This window comes from Chionomys nivalis, chromosome 3, assembly GCF_950005125.1.
Source record: "Chionomys nivalis chromosome 3, mChiNiv1.1, whole genome shotgun sequence".
NCBI classification, from domain to species: Eukaryota; Metazoa; Chordata; class Mammalia; order Rodentia; family Cricetidae; genus Chionomys; species Chionomys nivalis.
In genome coordinates, this window is record NC_080088.1 from 116,551,315 (window position 1) to 116,570,880 (window position 19,566).

At 47.7% G+C, this 19,566-nt stretch overlaps 1 protein-coding gene across 2 annotated transcripts in view; it reads left to right on the forward strand.

Moving 5' to 3' along the window:
- Nucleotides 1-19,566, forward strand: part of Ksr2 (kinase suppressor of ras 2) — a 351,718-nt gene that overhangs the window by 321,607 nt on the left and 10,545 nt on the right. For both annotated transcript variants that reach the window (XM_057764873.1, XM_057764872.1), the window contains exons 16-19: nt 491-624; nt 9,336-9,467; nt 16,177-16,306; nt 18,563-18,696. In XM_057764873.1, coding sequence (XP_057620856.1) covers nt 491-624; nt 9,336-9,467; nt 16,177-16,306; nt 18,563-18,696 — 530 coding nt within the window. The remainder of the gene's footprint in view (nt 1-490; nt 625-9,335; nt 9,468-16,176; nt 16,307-18,562; nt 18,697-19,566) is intronic.

Genomic DNA, 19,566 nt, shown 5'->3' on the forward strand with positions numbered 1-19,566 from the left:
GTTCCAATCAGAAGTGGTAGGAGTGATCCGTGGGAGTAATAAAGACACGGCAATCACTCGCCAAAGCCAAAAGATGTGAAAACCACCTCTGAATCGCTGGTAGATGTCCCTGTGTGTTCCTGATGTGGGGTCGTGAAATGCCTTCTGAGTATCTCAGGTCCTTCCACAGAGTGGTGGGCCAGGTAACAGAGACAGAAAGGCCCCTTCATAAAAGAAATGAGGGAGAATGACTGGTGGATTCCTTTTTCTGGTGTCCCCAGCCTTGACGGTGCCCCCACTCTTTCCCCCTAGAGCACTTCCTTTATTCTTCAGGAAGCAGAGTGGTTCTGTGGAGATGGCTTTGCAGAGGTCTGTGGGTGATGGTGGCCTTGTAACTCACAGAGCCTTTGTCCCCTGACCCTGTACTCTGCCACTCTTGAGGATCCAAGGGAAGGCGACAAGGAAGTACTGGGTTGCCTCTAATGCATCCCCATCTCCTCATCTCTTACAGGGCATGGGCTACCTCCACGCCAAGGGCATCCTTCACAAGGACCTCAAATCAAAGAACGTTTTCTATGACAACGGTAAAGTGGTCATCACGGACTTTGGGCTCTTCAGCATTTCTGGGGTACTACAGGCTGGCAGGTAAGAGGTGACAGAGGGGACCAGAGGGATTCTTGATAAGGGACCGTCAAGGGGTAGGAGTTCATCCCAAATGTCTTTAGTGACTTATATCTGTGAGCTCACAGGTGTTAAGATTGTAGCTAGGCTGCCATGCCAGCAGGGGTTCACCAAGTCCCTCTCGATTCCCATGACCTTAGTGTCTTTCTCACTTGTCCTGGAAGTGACACCTTTGAGTTTGTGGCACAAGATCTAACACAACCCTGACTCTCACAAGCTCTTGCCCTGGACTTGAGGACTCTCCTCCTTGCCTATGGGGCTTCCCTAGGGAATGGGGTCAGCCAAGCCCTAAGCTCCAAGCTGTCGTAGTAATTAACTTTAGCCTAGCAACAAAACACAGCTGATAGTAAGTGCTTTTAGGTCAGACTACCTGGGCTGTGTGGAGGCCCGCCCATTCTTAACTGCGACTGTGACCAAGACAAACAGTACCTCTGAATTCGAGTTTTTGTGTTTGAAAACGCCTCTCTTGGAGGGTCCTTATGAAGGTAAAACACGAGGATACAGGACAAGCATCCCGCACAGGACCCTGAGTGGCATCAGATGTGGAGCAAATAGCTGGACTGCCGCGGTGTAATTAGCACTCATTTCCACACACCTCCCCAGGATCACCCAGGGAACCATTAACCATCTTTAAGTAATTAACTCTCAGAGGCCACTCGCCCTGGAGCCAGCCGCGTTGAGTCAGCCATGTGAGAAACAGCTTGATCCCAAATAAAAAGTCTGTAACTCGGAAGGTCTGCTCTCACGGATTAATTTGGAGTGTGTGCCGTGTCCACACGCAGGGCGCACATATCTCAAACTCCTGCATCATATAACGAATGGCCTCTCTCATGGGCAGATAGCGCTGCGACTTCTCTCGTGTTTACGTTTCTGCATTTCTGAAGAGCCACTGATTTCTTTGAGGGACATTCTCCTGTCTTCCTGAAGAACTTTATCCCCGCTGTGAGCTACCTTTGAATTTGAGTCAGAGTGCTTGAAACTCAACAAAACATGGCCTAAGCTGTTTCTGAGCAGCCTTGGTTTCTGTCTTCAGCTGTCATCTCCCCCATCCAAACTGGATGCCCCCAGTTTCTAGAGCTATCTGTGGCATTAAGATAAGTCAAGGCAAACAAACAAATAGTATAATAGACACACAGAGAGTGCTAGTCCTTGAAGGAGCTAGAGGATCAAGACTGGGTAGGACTCCTTCCTTGCTCGGTCCCACAGCAGACCCAAAGTCCCTGGCTTGCCACAGAGAATCACATTCACCTTGTTTTCCAGGACCAGGTCAGAGCAGGCTTAGGGACACAATTGGTAATGTCACTGCAAACCCAAGTATTTACATGTGTCTCATGGAGGCTGAGTAAGTATTAACTTTAACTCGATTTTGGGCTGGTCAGAAATCTCTCGCTCCTGGTGACCAGCAATGTTAGTGAGTTCCTCATGGTGAACAAAATATCAAACATTGACTCATAGCTTGAGGGAGGAAAGATTTAGCATGGCTCATAGATTCTTGGATTCAGCATGGCTTCTTGATTCCATGGACTTTGGCAGGCATCATGGAAGCAGGGCCCATGTAGAAGAGGAACTTCTTCATCTCATGGCTGACAGGAAGTGGATAGTGAGGGACAAGAAGTAGCCAGAGACAAGACACCCTTAGAGACTCACACCACCCTGTGACTGACTTCCTCCAGCTATGCTCTGTCTAGCTGAACCTCCCGAATAGAACCACTAGCTGGGGACTGAGCCCCCAAGTGAGCCTTTGAGGACCACTTCACAATTAAAATGTAACACCTATCTATATCTGATGGCTGTCCTCGCTGTGAAAGGCGAGGGCAGGAGTCTATGACTATATTCCTTACTCTGTTGTATTGCTGAGGCCCCAGCGCCAAAACAAAGAAGGAGAAGTGGGGGCTTGAATGCTCTTTCCTTCCATTCCTCCTGGAGACCCAGTGTGGACCAACCAGGAAGGAAATCAAGCCAATTCAGAGATAAGGCGGCTTCTTGCATAGTTAGACAACGGCCTCTCCCACCTCTGCCCCATCCCGGCTGTCAGCACACGTCTACCTAGTGTCTGGGGAGATAGTAAGGTCTTGGGAATAATGCCAACCAGGAGTAAGAAGGTGGAGACAGGAGACGCCATCGAACAAGGAGTATTTGGGGCCCTGCTTAGCAGCCCGGGAGTGAAAAATGGGAGTTGAGGCCAGGGAGTTGAACTTACAGGCAGCTGTACATCCTTCTCAGGAGTGAGGCCTAAGATCCCAAGTCTGTGCCTCCATCGAGCCCACCAAGACATAGCCACTGAGAGGTTCATAGGGCAGTCACCAACTGGGGTTACTATAACAAGGTAGTGGGGTGTGGGGTGCTGATGCAGCACACCAGTAATATTTAATCTAGCTCTGGGGCTTCAGGGTCAAGGCCCGACTGACCGTTTCTGCAGAGAGTTTGGTTCCAGGCTTATAGATGACCCTCTTCTAACTATGTCCTTGCAAGGTCTCTCAGGTAGATGGGGGAGGGGAAGAGAAAAGCTGGGAGGAGAGAATGAAGGAGTGGAAAAAGAGACAAAATTCTCACATCTGGCCCGCTTCCATGCTGGCTTGTTCTGTGTCTACTTGACACAGCTGGATTCATCAGAGAGAAGGGAGCCTCAGTTGAGAAAATGTCTCCATAAGATGGGCTATAGGCACACCTATAGGGGATTTTCTTAATTAGTAATTGTTGGGGGAGGGCCCAGCCAACTGTGGGGGGGGGGCATCCTTGGGCTGGTGGTCCTGAGTTCTTTAAAAAAGCAGGCTGAGCCAGCCTTGGTAGCAAACCAGTAAGCAGCACCCTCCATGGCCTCTGCATCAGCTCCTGCCTCCAGGCTCCTGCCCTGCTTGAGTTCCTGTCCTGGCTTCCTTTGATGATGAACAGTGACAGGAAGTATAAGTGAACTCTTTCCTCCCCACATTGCTTTTGGTCATGGCTTTTCATCACAGCCATAGTAAACCTAACCAGGACAGAAATTGGTGCCATTTTCTGAGGAATGTGAAGTAGGGTCCCACCCTGAGGTAACCTCAGGCCTTTCTTTAAATCTTTTATCTCCTTGACCACAGGACTTGGCTCCATTGCACTCCCTAGTGCTCCTTTTCTCCTCAGACTGTCCACTTTGTATTTCTCCCTGTCCAGCTTGCTCCTTTTCGTTGTAGAGCTGCTAGATATCTCAAAGCCATTAATTCAAAACTCTTTGATTTAGCCCAGGGAGATTTTTAGGAGAAAGACTAAAAGTAACCACACACACTTTGCCAGACTGTTGCAATGATAGTCTCCAGTACAGTGGCTGGTATCCTTCCCCTCCGGAACTAGTTGACCTGGGCTCCCACAGGTCAGACGGCCCTCAGCACTGTCTTCCATGCTCCTACTAGGATGGCTTATTAGCCCCCGCTTAGCGCGCCCAACCACTCTTCTAGTTCCAAAGTCCTCCATGTTCCTCCAACACACAGCATGGTCAGGCCTGACAGCAATACCACAGTCCTTGTCTGTCCTAGTCCCTGTTCTACTGCTGTGAAGAGACACCATGATCAAGGTGACTCTTACAAAAGAAAGCATTTGGTTGAGGGCTTGCTTACAGTTTCAGAGGCTTAGTCTTTTATCACCATGGCAGGGAGCATTGTGGTACACGTGGCATTGGAGAAGTAGCTGAGCTACATCCTGATCTACAGCTGCCTGCAACAAGACACTGAGCCTGGTGTGAGCTTTTGAAACCTCAAAGTCCACCCCCAGTGACACACTTTTTCTAACAAGGCCACACCTCCGAATCCTGCTAGTTCTTTAAATAGTTCCACTCCCTAGTGACTAGACATTCAGATATATGAGTCTGTGGAGGCCATTCTTATTCAAACCACCAATGTCTAAGTATGATGGTACCGTTGCTTAGGGCCGTGGATTTAGGCCTTGTTTCATCTTAATTATCTCTCTAAAACCCCCATCTTTATCATATATATATATATATGTATATACTATTTTATTATATATGTAAAACTGTCATACAGTAGAGTGTGTGTGTGTGTGTGCATGTGTGTGTATGTCTATGTATATATACATGCTAGTAAGATGGCCAAGCCTAATGGCCTGAGTTTAGCCCCTGGGATCCACATGATAGAAAAAGAGAACCAACTGCCACAAGATGCTGTCTGAGCTACACACACACTCCCACAAATAAATTAATAAATGTAATCTCAAAAGTTTAAAAATTAGCACATAAGACAGAATAAATTACTGGCGTATATCCATTGCACCAAGCGATGGTTTTTGTATGGTATTTACTCACCTTTGTATCGGGAGCTTTGCTCAGTTAGCTGCCTCCCCACTTCTTTTGGTGTCTCCCTTCTTTCTGGCCCATTCTCTCTCCCCAATAGTCCCTCCTTCTGCTTCTGTGTCATATAAACTAAATCCTGAGCCCACAAGTTCTGCCTTTAGTGACGGTGACACTGAGATTTTAGCATGAGAGTCTGGGGGACAATCCCAGTCCATAACACTGCAAGATAGATGATAGGGACTGAGCTCACTGAGCGTGTGCCTGACCCTGTAGAGCGGGTGGAGCCGTGGTAAGGGACCTGCATACAGGGAAGTAACATCCTTGAAATAACAGTCCCAGGATGCCTGACTCCCCAAGGCTGCTGTTTCCCAGAACATGCCACTGGACCGGAAGCGAAGAGGTAGCCGTGGAGATCCCCACAAACAGCTGCTCTGCCACCCTCACGACAAAGTGTCGTTTAAGATGCCAGCCCTACCGTGCCAGCCACACACAACCTGTTATTAATCATAATAATAACCATAATGAGGATGATTCGGACTCGTCATTGGTGGGCCCGCTGCCATGGGAACGGGACACCCTGGGGTGTATGCACCAGGGCCGACTTCTAGCCCTCTCCCATGCAGGTGCCTACCCCAGCCCCGGGCTAATGGCACTTGTGTGTCTGCCCCACCTTGCCCTGTCCAGTGGTTCCCAGCCTTTCGGCCCCTGTGAGGAGTGGCCATGCCTAGGAAAGGTTGGCTAACCCCCACTAAGTTCCTTATTATGCAGTAGACTTCCCTACTTTGGCCTCCGTCCTCCAGATAAACAGATACCTTATATGCATGTGGGACATAGTATAAAACAATTCCTAGCTAGTAGTCACACGCCCCTGGCAGTAGACGTAGCCCTAAACTGGACACTTGCATGTTGCTGTAGCCATCTGAGGTACAAATGAATGTGCCCTTTTGGCAGATGGAAAAGTAGAGACCAGAGTGTGCCCGAGGTCTCACAGCTAACAAGCAGCAAATGAGTCTTTATGTCCTTAAATGTCAGCGGGTGTTCTTGATCCCAGGAGAAAGATGCCATCAACTCTGCCAACCTCAGGGTTTGCTAAAGTGTCTGGGCCCTGTGTACCAGCAGAGGACATAAACTACCATGTTGTTTATTCCCGGTAGAGGAGACGTTCTTGACCCCGGAATCCTGACTGTTCTCTTCTCTAATGTGTATTAAATGAAGAACTTTTCCTTCTCATTGGTATGGAGGCATTCCTCCTAGCTACAGCTAGGGTTGTGTGTGTGTGTGTGTGTGTGTGTGTGTGTGTGTGTCTGTGTGCATGTACATGTGTGTGTGCATGTGTGTGTTCCCAGCAATGGCTGTGTAGAGGCCAGGGATGTCACAAAACACGGTACAAACACAGAATAGCCCCACCTGACAGTAACACCCACAGTAACATAACACCGAAGATGGAAAGCCCCAAGTTAGAATAGATTTCACGGTGGCCACTGACTGTGTCTGGATCCTGGTGTAGAAATCTAGGCAGTGGACAGATGGCCCCGATGTTGGATGGAGAGGCACCCCAGGAGAGCCCCCCCCACACACACAGTGAGGGTGGAAGCTCAGTGATTCCCCCACCTCAGCCTCCTCCCTTCAGCCCCTGTCTAGGGATCTCTCAATACCTGTGTCTATCCAGATGGATGGTGTGTACCCTCTGGAAAATAAGAATGACTTGGAGAACTGCAAGTCTAGGATTTCTCTAGCTTCCTTCACCTATATAGGAAATGCATCAGCAGCAGAACCCTGAACTCCCAAACTCCTGCCACCTCATTAGGAGTTCTTTCCTTTAGGCCCAGGGTTTCTGAGAGTGTAAGCTGTGAGTGGATTTTAAGGAGAGAATAGACAAGCACTCTCTTCATTTTAATGTGCATTGGAAAAATACTAGTTTCTATTTATAACTGTGCTAAAAGTCACTTATTAAAATATATTTAAGTTTCTTTTTTTAAAAAAATGGTTTTAGTAAATCATTATCTAGATCTGGGCCACTGGCCAGACAGATGTATCTATGCAGATTTAACTTTAAAGTGGAATCAGGGTCTGTGAGATGGCTCAGTGGGTACATGCATGTGCTACCAAGCCTCACGACCTGAGTTTGATCCCTGTGGCTGTCATGCTAGAGGAGATAATGACTCCCGAAAGTCATCCTCAGACCAACAACCACATAAGTTCTGTGGTGTGTGTGTGTGTGTGTGTGTGTGTGTGGAGAGAAAGAGAGAGAGAGAGAGAGAGAGAGAGAGAGAGACTAGATATAGTTAAAAAAAATCAAAGTGGAATTAAATTTAGAGTTCAGTCCTTGGGGCTGGTGAGATGGGTCAGCAAATAAATGTGGCCTGAAGACCCAAGTTCAATCCATAGGACGTGGAAGAAGGAAACCAGTTTCTGCAGATTGTCCTCTGACTTCTAGGCATATCTCAAGAGCACACAAACTCTCTCTGTGTCTGTCTGTCTGTCTGTATGTCTGTCTGTCTGTCTGTCTCTGTGTATCTATCTATCATCTATCTGTCTGTCTATCTGTCTGTCTATCTGTCTATCTATCTATCTATCTATCTATCTATCTATCTATCTATCTATCTATCTATCTATCTATCTATCTGCCCTTTGGTCATAGTGTCCAGCTTTAAAGAGTGAGACAGTCACAGAAATTGGTGACTGGCACATTTGAGAGACAAGATAGAAAAACACCATCCCTGAAGATGTTCAGACATGGGGGAAGTCATGATGGGGGTGGGGTCTGACTGAGTGCCCTAGAAGGATCAGCACACACACCTCATAGAGCTGGGAAGGTCACCTGGAAGATCTGTAGGATGCAGCCAGCCCAGTTCCCCCAGAGACTGTCTGGGGAAATCTTGTCCTGCTGTCAATCTTGAAGTACCTATCTCTTACTCATGCCCCTTGGCTAACAGCCCCTTCTCCTAGTCTGTGCTATGCCAGACTTTGTTGACTCCCAATGGGAAGCCTTACCCTCTCTGAAGAGTGGTTGGGGCAGGGAGGAAAGGTGGAGGGAGCAGGAGGAGGGGAGGGAGTGGGAACTGGGATTGGTTTGTAAAATGAGAAAAGATTTTTAAAAAAAAAAAATACACAAAAAAAGAAAGAAAGCAAGTTTTATGCAAGGGCCACTTAGTCATCTGTCCCCAGTGAAGATTCTGATCTGCTGCAAGGTGTTAGAGCAACCTTGCTTTCCTCCTCCTCTGGCCTTTACCCCGGGAACAGTGGCAGATATACATGAGCCCAGTGACAGCATTTACCCACAGATACTCAGTGCACTCTTGCTTCTAATGGGGGAAAGAACAGAGCCCACCTACCAGAATCCGCGTTCAAACACAGGGTACACGTTGCCTTCCTATGCACTGCCGTATCTTGGTTTCTAGAACCCTCCTGAGGTCACCTCCCTGGGTTCTGACCTAGCTTTCCCTCTGGCTAGGATATTCCTTTTGTTCCCATGGTGGGGTTCTCTGTCACATAAAGCTTGTCTCAGATGTGTCCTCAGCCTGGACACATGCCTCTGTTGTGATTCTTTGTGCGATGTTTGCCACTGTGTGGCCTTTTTCCTGTTTGCATCATCCTCGTTGGCTTTTTTCCCCTGTCAGTCTTGTTTACGATTGCAGATCCGGTGCCAGGAATCTACTAGAATGGACTATTTGGGGGACTTGAGGCATTATACTTTGAGATCTTGCATAGTTCCTGACTTAGGGTTACTTTTGCTGCAATCAAACACCATGACCAAAGAGCAATTTGGGGAGGAAAGGGTTTATTTGACTTCTACTTCCTTATCACTGTTCATCACTGAAGGAAGTCAGGGCAGGAACTCAAGCAGGGCAGGAGCCTGGAGGCAGGAGTTGAAGCAGCAGCCATGGAGGGTGCTGCTTACTGGCTTGTTCCCATGTCTTTCTCAGCCTGCTTTCTTATAGAATCTAAGACCAGCAGCTTAAGGATGGCCCCACCCACTATGGCCTGGGCCCTCCCCCATTGATCACTAAATGAGAAAATGCCCTACAGCTGAATCTCATGGAGGCATTTTCTCGACTGAGGCTCCTTCCTCTCTGATGGCTCTAGCCTGTGTCAAGTTGACGCACAAAACCACCCCGTACAGCTCCTCTAGAGGCAACCTTAGACTGCAGAGCGCAACGTGCAGGAACAAGAATGGACAGTATCCAGCAAAGATGAGCAAGAGGGCCCAGAGACTGTGGACCCGAGGGTGGCTTGGGCTGGTTTCCATCATTCCTTTCCCTGCCCCTCGGTCTGGCTCTCAGCCTCATATGGAGGGCCAGGGAATGCCCAGGGAGGAGGGTAGGAAGCCGGTAGAGATGTTTCCAGGACCTGGGGTCACTGCTACAAAACAAGGCTCTCTGGGGCTTTGCCTCTGCAGGCGAGAAGATAAGCTGCGTATCCAGAATGGCTGGCTGTGTCACCTGGCCCCAGAGATCATCCGCCAGCTGTCCCCTGACACAGAAGAGGACAAGCTCCCCTTCTCCAAGCACTCGGATGTCTTTGCGCTTGGGTAAGTGGGCCGCACCCTGGCCTTTGACCTCCACAGTGTGGGCAGAGCCACTACCTAGTGTCGCCTTTGGAAGAGTCAGGGCACATGTTGGTAAGGACAAGGTGGTGGGATTTATGGATGAATTTGGGGGACCTGGGGATGTAGTAGAAAGAATGACTGTTGCACACTCGTATACCTGGTTTCAGTTATGAGACCATGGCAAGTTTCCCTGCTCATTCATTGTTCTTTCATTCCTTCATTTGTTCATTGCATACCAACTCATTGTTGCAGTGTTCATTGTGTACCTCATGCCCGTGAGCCACTTCCAAGGTGGCTGCCCATGATCATTCAACTGTGGAAAGCCGTCCACCCTGTTACGTGGAGGCGCTCCAGTGAGCTCCCAACATGGTGGTCTCCTCTGCTCTGTGGAGGCTGCTCTGGTGAGCTCCCAGCATGGCAGCTAAGAGCCTTGTTGCAGATATGAGCTGAGTGTGAGCGTTAGACAGCATCGCTCCCGCCATGTTGGTTTTTTTTTTTTTAAGTTTTCTTTTTGAATGATGTATTTATATGTAATAAGATACTTTGGCAGGTGTGTACTTTACATAATGATGGAAACCCGGGCAATGCACACCTCTGTCATCTTATGACTTTCATTGAGTTCAGAAGGGTTCACAAGTATCCTGAGTAGGAGCGGCCACAGTTCCGTGGAATGTGCAGTCTCCTTCAGACGTATGTGCCCTATAGGCAAGCCGCTAAGTGTAGAAGGCCCTCCAGGACAGGAGATAGAATCTCTGCTGTTTTCAGGAAGGAAAGAGCTTCAGAATTGTTTTGACTGCTGCTTTTCCATCTCCTGGGACTGAGACCCAGGGACTTGTGTGTGCCAGGCTAGTGCTAAGCTTCTGAGCTGTCCTCCTGCCTTGGCCTCTTTGCTCACTCCACTCTGCCTTGTGGAGAGATGCTGCACTGGGGATGAAGGCAGGACTCTGGGGGTAAAAGAGAATGTAGGTACCAGCCTGGGAGGCGAGGGAGAGCCTCCAGCAGGAAGTGACTGGAAGCTGGAGTCGGAGATTAGATACAGGGAGACAGGTACTCCAGAGGGAAGGTGAATCATCTACAATGGAGGACTATGTAGCCGTGGGGAAGGCACTGATGGATAAAGATTCAGGTTGGGAATAGGGCTTGGGTGAGATACTAAGGAAGAAAGCAGTGTCCGTCCTTCGTGGACTTAATGGTGGCATGAAGGAGTTTTATCTTCAAGGCACTAGGGAGCCATGGGTGGTTATAAAGTAGGTTAGTGGGGTGACTGTCACAGGAGCCCTAGTTCAACCAGATCACCCTGGCTGCTCTGCAGATAACTGTGTGGAGAAGGGCTTTGTGAAGGCTGGGTTTCCATGAATCACAAGCTGTGGGTACAGGCTCAAAATAAAGAGGCCTTTACAGGGTATAAATGCTGGGGCTTAGTGAAGGGGTCCCAAGAGAGCTGCCATCAGCATGTCGGACAGTGGTATTCTCCATGGTAGTGACCTTGGAAGCAAGGTGTGGTTGGGTTATACAAAAAGGTTGGGTATGTTCAAAAAAAAATTTGAACAGCTTTGGAGAGAATTAGCAGAGTTGGGCAAATCCACATCTGGAGTTGGAAAAGGAGGCATTTGTGAGTCAAGAAGTAGCATCTGCAGCCATAGGGAAGAATGAGAAGCCCTCAGAAGCATAGGAGGATGGAAAGAGACCAAGACATAGATGCAGGACGCCAGGCAGAACACTCAGAAGGTCCAACTAGGAGATGGAAATAATATACAGTATGGTGTGCCTATAACCAGCATGCAGGAGACTGTGGCAGAAAAACCACTTTGTTTGTAGGCTAGCCTGAGCTACAGATTAATGAAGAAGAAGAAGAAGAAGAAGAAGAAGAAGAAGAAGAAGAAGAAGAAGAAGAAGAAGAAGAAGAAGAAGAAGAAGAAGAAGAAGAAGAAGAAGAAGAAGAAGAAGAAGGTCTAGGGAGGTGGTTCAGTCAGTCAGTGTTTGTTATTGCAATCATGAGAACTTGAGTTTGTAACCCCATTGACTGTGTAAAGAACTGGGTGGCTGGGTGCTGGGAAGGCAGACACAGGTGGGTCCCTAGAGCTTGATGGTGAATTAGTGATTCCAGGCCCAATGAGAGACCCTGCCTCAAAATACTAAAGTGGTAAGAAATTGAGGCAACATATCCAGCAAGTTCTCTGATCTCCATACATTTGAACATACTTGCGCATGTATATTTAGGTGGAATTTACATACACACAAGAGCACATATAACACATACATATGCACACACCACCACCACCACCAGATGAGAAATGCAGCCAGGAAATAGCTGTCCCCATCCCATAAATAGCCATGAAGATCCATGGCTTATTTATGGGATGGATTTGAAGAGTGGAGAGACACTGACCAAGGAAGCTACAAGGTTATAGATTTGTGCAATTAGACCTGTCATCCCTGAGGCGCATTAGAGAGGCAGTCAGCCTCCTGTAGAAAAGCACCCCACTGTGCCCTTGCTGTGGGCCCCCAACTGTGCACTTTAAGAAGATCTCAATCCTCAGAGTCCATCATTTGAGCCCCTTGAGAAGCCATCACTTGGTCTAACTAGTTAATTCCCAGATCTTTATCTAGTTAGATATCATTATCTGGAACCAAATTACAGTAATTAAGTTGGTTTATTTTTATCGTGAATTTAACGAGAGAAAAAAATGTAATTAACAAAATGTACTAGAGTAAGTAATTGGTTTCTCGCCACAGTTTTCATCTGTAACTTTCTTTTTTTTTACTCCTCAAAGTGAGTCCTCCTCTTAAAAGTTGTGTTAGGAAGGAGGTTTTAATGAGCCTTTTATTGGTGACACTGTTGGATCGCGATGGACCCTGTGCTCTCGGACTCATGCCAATTAGGAGCATCCCGTTGCCAGGGAACCTCATGTTCAGGGATGAGTTAGAGCATAAAGACGCTGGTGGAAATGTACTGAAGGCTGTGTTGAGCTTTTCTTGTGTGTGGTAGCGTACTGTCTTCCCAAACACCTTCTCAGGCGGGGGTGGGGCATGCTGGCCTGGACCGATGATGGTTGTGACAAGCTGTGCCGCAACTGGTGGCAGAGCTGCGGTCCAGACCAGGGCCACCCTAATTCTGTGCTGTTCAGGGCAACTCAGCAGCCCACAGACCTGGAAGTGAACCACACTCAAAGGCTTGCTTCTCTGTTGCAGATTAAGCTTAATAAAACCTCTGCAGGAACAGGGGAGGTGGCTCAGTCCTAAGTGTGTAGCATGCAAATGTGGGGGCCTGAATAAAAAGCTGGGTATGGTAGTGCATGCCTGTGATCCCAGCACTGGAAAAGAATAGACAGGTGGGTCCCTGGAGCTCAATAGCCAGTCTAGAGGAACTGATGAGTTCCAGGCCAGCAAAAGACCTTGTCTTACAAAACAAGCTGGGTGGTGGTACACATCCTTAATCCCAGCACTCGAGAGCTATAAGTAAGCAGATTTCTGTGAGTTCAAAGCCAGTCTGGTCTGCATAGTAAGTTCAAGACCAGCCAGAGTTACATAGGGAGACCTTGTCTCAAGTAAACGAAGTGAACATACCTAAGAAATGACACCTGAGGTTGACCTCTGGCATCCACATGCATGTGCACATAAGCACGTAAGCACAGGCACAGGTACACATGTGCCCACATTAACACATGTGCACAAGAAAGAGAGTGAAAAGCAATCAGTGCACTGGAATCATTTCTTGGGCTCTGGATGGAGAAAGTAGGGAGCGGACATGGTGAACATCTGGTCAGGATGTTCTGAGTCTGTTGGTTTGTTGTGAAAGGCACACTCCCGGGTCAGTCCCTTCTTATCTGCAGGAGTCAGCTCCCCTAGGCAGGGATGGCCCACCAAGGCTAGCAAGTCGCCAGCTCATCAAAGCATTGGAATAAAAAGACACACTGAGCATTAGGCATGAGGCTCAGCACGGGGGGGCTTGCTTAGCATGTATGAGGCTCTGGGTTCTCGCACAGCAATTAGAAACGCACGCCTTTAATCCCAGCACTCGGGAGGCAGAGGCAGGTGGATCTCTGTGAGTTCGAGACCAGCCTGGTCTACAAGAGCTAGTTCCAGGACAGGCTCCAAAACCACAGAGAAACCCTGTCTCGAAAAACCAAAATAATAATAATAATAATAATAAAAATAAATAAATAAATAAAAACCAGACCAAACCCGAATTCCTCCGAAGACTGTCAATCAAACTGAGCCTCATGCTTCTACAATGAAGCCAGTGGTTGAGTGTGTTAACCGTATGTAACCTTAAGGCGTAACCACAAGGCGGGTGAGACGCTGGGTTCCATCCTGAGCAACAAAGAAAATAAAACATAGAAAAGATCTTTTTATTTTATTGTTTATATAATTATTTTAACTTTAAAAATTGAGATTATAATAGAATTACATCATTTCTCCCTTCCCTTTCCTCCCTCTGAACCCTCCCGTGCAGCCCGCCTTTGTTGTAATAGGAGCAGCGGGGCTGCTTCCCGCCACCCGGCTAGCTTTAGCTTTACCTGAAATAATTACACGGAAACTGTATTCTTTTAAACACTGCCTGGCCCATTAGTTCCAGCCTCTTATTGGCTAGCTCTTACATATTGATCTAACCCATTTCTAATATTCTGTGTAGCACCACGAGCTGGTGGCTTACCAGGGAGGATCTTAACCTGTGTCTGTGTCTGGCGGGAGAATCATGGCCACTGCCTGACTCAGCTTCTTTCTCACAGCATTCTGTTCTGTCTACTCCGCCTACCTAATTTTCTGTCCTATCAAAGGGCAAGCAGTTTCTTTATTAACCAATGAAAGAACAGATAGAAAGATGACCCTCCTCCATCACGCCTTAATGTCTTACAAATTTATAGCCTCTTTTTCCATTAATTGTTATTCACACACACACACACACACACACACACGGCACACACATTCATATCCTTAGGTATAACCTGTTGAGCCTGTATAATGTTACTTGCATGTTTTCAGAGCTGACCATTTGGTAGTGGATCACCAACTGGTGTGCTCTTCCCCAGGGAAGACTATTTCTCCTGCTCTCTTTAGTTGCCTGTAGTTCTTTGTGTAGGGTTGAGGCCTCCTGTGCTTTCCCCTGTCCACTTTAACTGTTGCTGGTGCCCTTGTTCAGCTCAGGTTTGGTCAGCACACCCAGGGACTAGAGAGGTGGTTCCGTGAGTTGCAGGCCATCTGGGACTACATGGCTAGGAGTATTTGCTGCCCTTGTGGAAGTCTAAGGGTTACTTCCCAGCATATACCAGTAAGCTCACAACTGTGGCTCCGGTATATCTGACACCCTCTGCTGACCTCCATGGTGATGGGCATGTACCCCCTCATAACACTTCATTAAAAATAAAACAGAATTTTAAATAAAATAAACTTGACTGTGAAGACTTGAGTTAACACTGTCCTTGGCCAGTCAAGAGAATGCCAGAGTGACTTTGTGTTCCTTAAAGAAAAACCCAGAGAAGCTGGGTGGTGGTAGTGCATGCCTTTAATCCCAGCACTTGGGAAACAGAGGCAGGCGGATCTCTGTGAGTTCGAAGCCAACCTGATCTACAAAGGGAGTTCCAGGGCAGCCAGGGCTATACAGAGAACACCTGTCTCAGGAAAAGAGAGGGGGAAGGAAGCCCAGAGGTCTCCTTGTGGAAGAGGAAACATTTTTATTGTGATATTTCCTGAGATGAGAGACCTGCTTCTTAGAGAACACCGATCTTTGGCCACAGTGACATGCAAGCCTCCCCAAAGTCATCTGCCACTATCCTCATCACTGATGGCGTTTCATGTTGGCAGTTATGTGCCAGCCGGCCATGTCAAGCTCTCCACTGGCACCCTTTCTCCCTGTGATGCATCGTGGTGATTTATGGGACGTGCGGCATGGCAAGTATCCGTGGAGTAATCCTAGCACTGTGTCCCACATAGCCACTCTTCCGTGGGCATAGAGAAGGGGCGTGGCTTGCACCGCATCTTCCCACTGGTGTAGACTTAGGCCTGTCTGCATCATGCCATAGTCTCTACATGTTTCTTTCTGTCCACACTGTGATTCATCCTCACCGTGAGCAGCTATGGGAGTCAGGGCTCCCCATCCCACTGCTCCTCATCGGCAAGTTGTTGGCTTTCCTGAGCCTTCCCCATCCATGCGTATGTGATGATTTTTAAAGACCTGCACATGCTCCTCATCCTGTTGTCCACACCTAGAGTGATCTACTGAGGCTTTTTCATGCCAGCAAAATGTCTTGCAAATAGTCTCAAGATAATGTAGCACTGTTTCATTTTAAGGAGTTGCTATAGTACATACATCTGCTGGTTACTACTGAGATGTTAGGCTATGTGTACCCTTTTTGGTATTTTATGTAAGGCCATAGAGAGCAACCTCGTGAATAAAGTATTCAAATGCAGTTGTTTCCTAGAGTTGTGAGTAACAAGGTCAGAAATGGCTGCCACCTTGTGTTAAATGATTCAGGTAGAGTTATATCCATCCTAGCCTCAGTAAAAGTATTCTGGGGCCACAAACCTAATGACTAACTTCAATAGGGTTTTGGACATAACAGCAGCCCCTTGGGGAGAGAATGCAAAGGGAGTGACTAGCCAGGAGGTACAGTGGGTGAAGAGGGGGGTACCTGGGTCACAAATGACACACCACAGCAATGCCTCATTAACTGTGTCCACTACCTGACAGCACCATCTGGTATGAGCTCCACGCCAGGGAGTGGCCATTCAAGACTCAACCAGCAGAGGCAATAATTTGGCAGATGGGCGCAGGCATGAAACCCAACCTCAGCCAGATTGGCATGGGAAAAGAAATCTCGGTAAGTCCCATGAGAGGCTGTGTCTGGGGGACAAGGAGAGAAACAGACACAGTCCTGGGATTTCTTGGTCCTGTGTGTGACAGCTATAGAGGCTTTCCCAGAGAGTGACTTGCTTGGAGCTTTTAAGGCAAATTTAGGGCAAATTCTCAGCACTATGCCTGCAATTCCAGGTACCTGCCACCAGGGGCGCAGTAACACTTGGTCGCCTCCTGGAAATGGATTGCTGTTTCAGATAAAAATCAGCGAATACCTGGTTTGTTATTTTTTAAAAAATAGTCATTAAAATATCACAAACAGTATTATCACTTATTTTTATGTCCAAAAATAGTATTAAACCATTGTCTAACTCAGAGTATGCTAGACAGACGCCAAGAAACCTAATGACAAATGAGTACTCTTCCTCTTTAACACAATGGGGAGAATCCTCTCTTTTGGTCAGAAGACAGGTAAGTTGGGGAAGCAGTAATTCCCTCAGGTGTTCAACATGACCACTTGCCCTCAGGCTCCTCTTCCTGGACAAGGATATGGTGAAAATTAGCCTCTCTCCTCTGTAACTTTGAGGGGCATCTGCTAATCGAATGGGATGTAGCTAGAGACTTCAGGATTTCCTTCTATCCCTCATTTTCAAGAAAAATGTCAAGAAACTCTGTTGAGCTTCTGTTGGTCTCCATATATCTCAGGCCTCCTTGCCACGAGCCTCCCTAGATTATTAGAATGGCCAATCAAGTAAATGAGAAGAGGGGAGGGGTGAGAATGGGGGATAAAGTGAGTGGGTGAGTAGCTAGATGGCAGAAGAAGAGAAATAAGTGAATGTATGAGTATTCATGCTTTGTGGACAGTAGCTAGATGGATAATTGGATGGAATCTTGTGTGGATGGCGAGTGATAGATATCTGGTGGTGAGTAGATGATAGATGGATAGATAGATAGATAGATAGATAGATAGATAGATGATAGATAGATAGATAGATAGATGATTGATTGATAGATAGATGATAGATAGATAGATAGATAGATAGATAGATAGATGATAGATAGATAGATAGATAGATAGATGATAGATAGATAGATAGATAGATGATAGATAGATAGATAGATAGATAGATAGATAGATAGATGATAGATAGATAGATAGATGATAGATAGATAGATAGATAGATAGATAGATAGATAGATAGATAGGAGAGTGGACAATTTATATGTGTATGAACAGATAGATGGTAAACGAAGAAGCATGGGTTCATGTGGATGGATGGATGGATGGATGGATGGATGGATGGATGGATAGATGGATGGGTAGGTGGGTGGTGTATTTTGGTGAATGGATGGTGGTGTGGATGGGTGATGGATGAATGATAGTTGCTAGATGAAGGATTAATGGTTGAGTTGATGTGGATGGATGTAGAGATAGTAGGCAGATTGATGGATGGATGGGTAGTGTAGTAGGAGCTGTGGGCTGTGTTCCTGCCGCCCCAGCTCCTGGTCGCCTGGCTAGCTCATGCCCCAAAATAACAACACACAAACTGTATTCTTTTAAACACTGCTTGGCCCATTAGCTCTAGCCCTTATTGGCTAATTCTCATATCCTGATCAACCCATCTCTAATAATCTGTGTAGCACCCCAAGGTGCGCTTACCGGGAGGATTCTAGCCTACGTCCATCCTGGGTCAGAGCTTCATAGCGTCTGCCCCAGAGAGGAGAGGAAATGGCGTCTGGCTCTCAGAGGAGCTGCCCTGCATCTGAGCTCACTTCCTCTTCCTCCCAGCATTCTGTTCTGTTTACTCCACCCACCTAAAGGCTGGCCAATCAAATGGGCCAAGGCAGTTTCTTTATTAGCCAATGACCTTCCTCCATCAGGGTAGGATGGCTGTGTATATAGTAAGTAGGTGGGTGGTAGTTAATGAGTGGATGGACAGGTGGGTGGGTGGGATGTCTGTGTATATGAGTGGGTAGGTGGTTGGTAGCTGGCAACTGGATGATGGATAGATGGGTGGGTAGATGGGTGGATGGGTGGATGGATGGATGAATATGTGGATGGGTAGATGGGTGGGTGGGTGAGTGGGTGGGGATAGTGACTACTGAGTAGATGGATGGATGCTGAGTGGGTGGATGGAAGGGTGGATAATAGAGGGATGTGAAGTGGGCAGAAGGGTGGACAGATGGCCAGCCCCAGAGCAATTCCCAGGTACTGAGGCTTAGATGAGGACTCAATAAAGTCCCTACTTAGGTCCACTCATGGCTCACTGGTTTCTTCTAGGATATCCTGCTCTTCTGCTGGGCCTTTGAACAGGAAGAGCGGCCCACCTTCACCAAGCTCATGGACATGCTAGAGAAACTGCCAAAGCGAAACCGCCGCCTATCGCACCCCGGGCATTTCTGGAAGTCTGCAGAGTATGTGTTCTCCTCCATACCTCCCCCACTGCCTTACCCTTTGACCTTTTACCCTTTGATCTTTGTCTCCTTTTTGGTCTCCTCCTCCAACCCTTTCCTCAGCCACCCCACTCCACATACCCAGCACCCAGGTACCACACTTCTCTACCAACATCTGTTCAGGGGAGCCCTAACGACACTGGGGCCCTCAAGTCTGCTTGTGACTGGCACAGTGACCTCTGGCTTGTTTCTTCCCGATGACAGATGATGTCTCAGTCTAAGCAGCTGTTGTGTGACTGGGGGCTCCACTATGAAACCTGACTGGCAGGGCCCCTCCTACCTGGGCCTGCACCTGCCCCCTTCGTGGCAGATCTCAGCTCTCAGCATCCTCCATTGCAAATGTCTGAGACAGGAAGGGCTCCCAGCTGTTCATCGTCCTTTGCAGCCGCTTCCTTCTTAGGAAGGTCCATGCCCCTCCTTACCATTGCCTTAACTGTAGATCCATTGCTTTCCCAAGACTAGGAACGTGCATCTCACCCTGCAGTCCCCTCCCCAGGCCTGCCACAAGCTCAGGTATACACACACATGTGAACACAGACCCACACAAATCTATACACATATATACACGAGAGAGAGGGAGAGAGAGAGAGAGAGAGAGAGAGAGAGAGAGAGAGAGAGAGAGAGAGATGCGCTCAGTCATACACACACCTCCGTACACAGGACCTCCGTACACAGGAGCATTGAATGGAAGTATACCCTAAAGCCTGCTCATGTAGGCAAATTCGCGTACAAACATGAGGTGTTACTTAGAGATACTGCATGGCACATGAGGACCCATGCACACCTACATTTAACATTGCCCTGTCTGCTCACCAGGCATGTCTGCATACA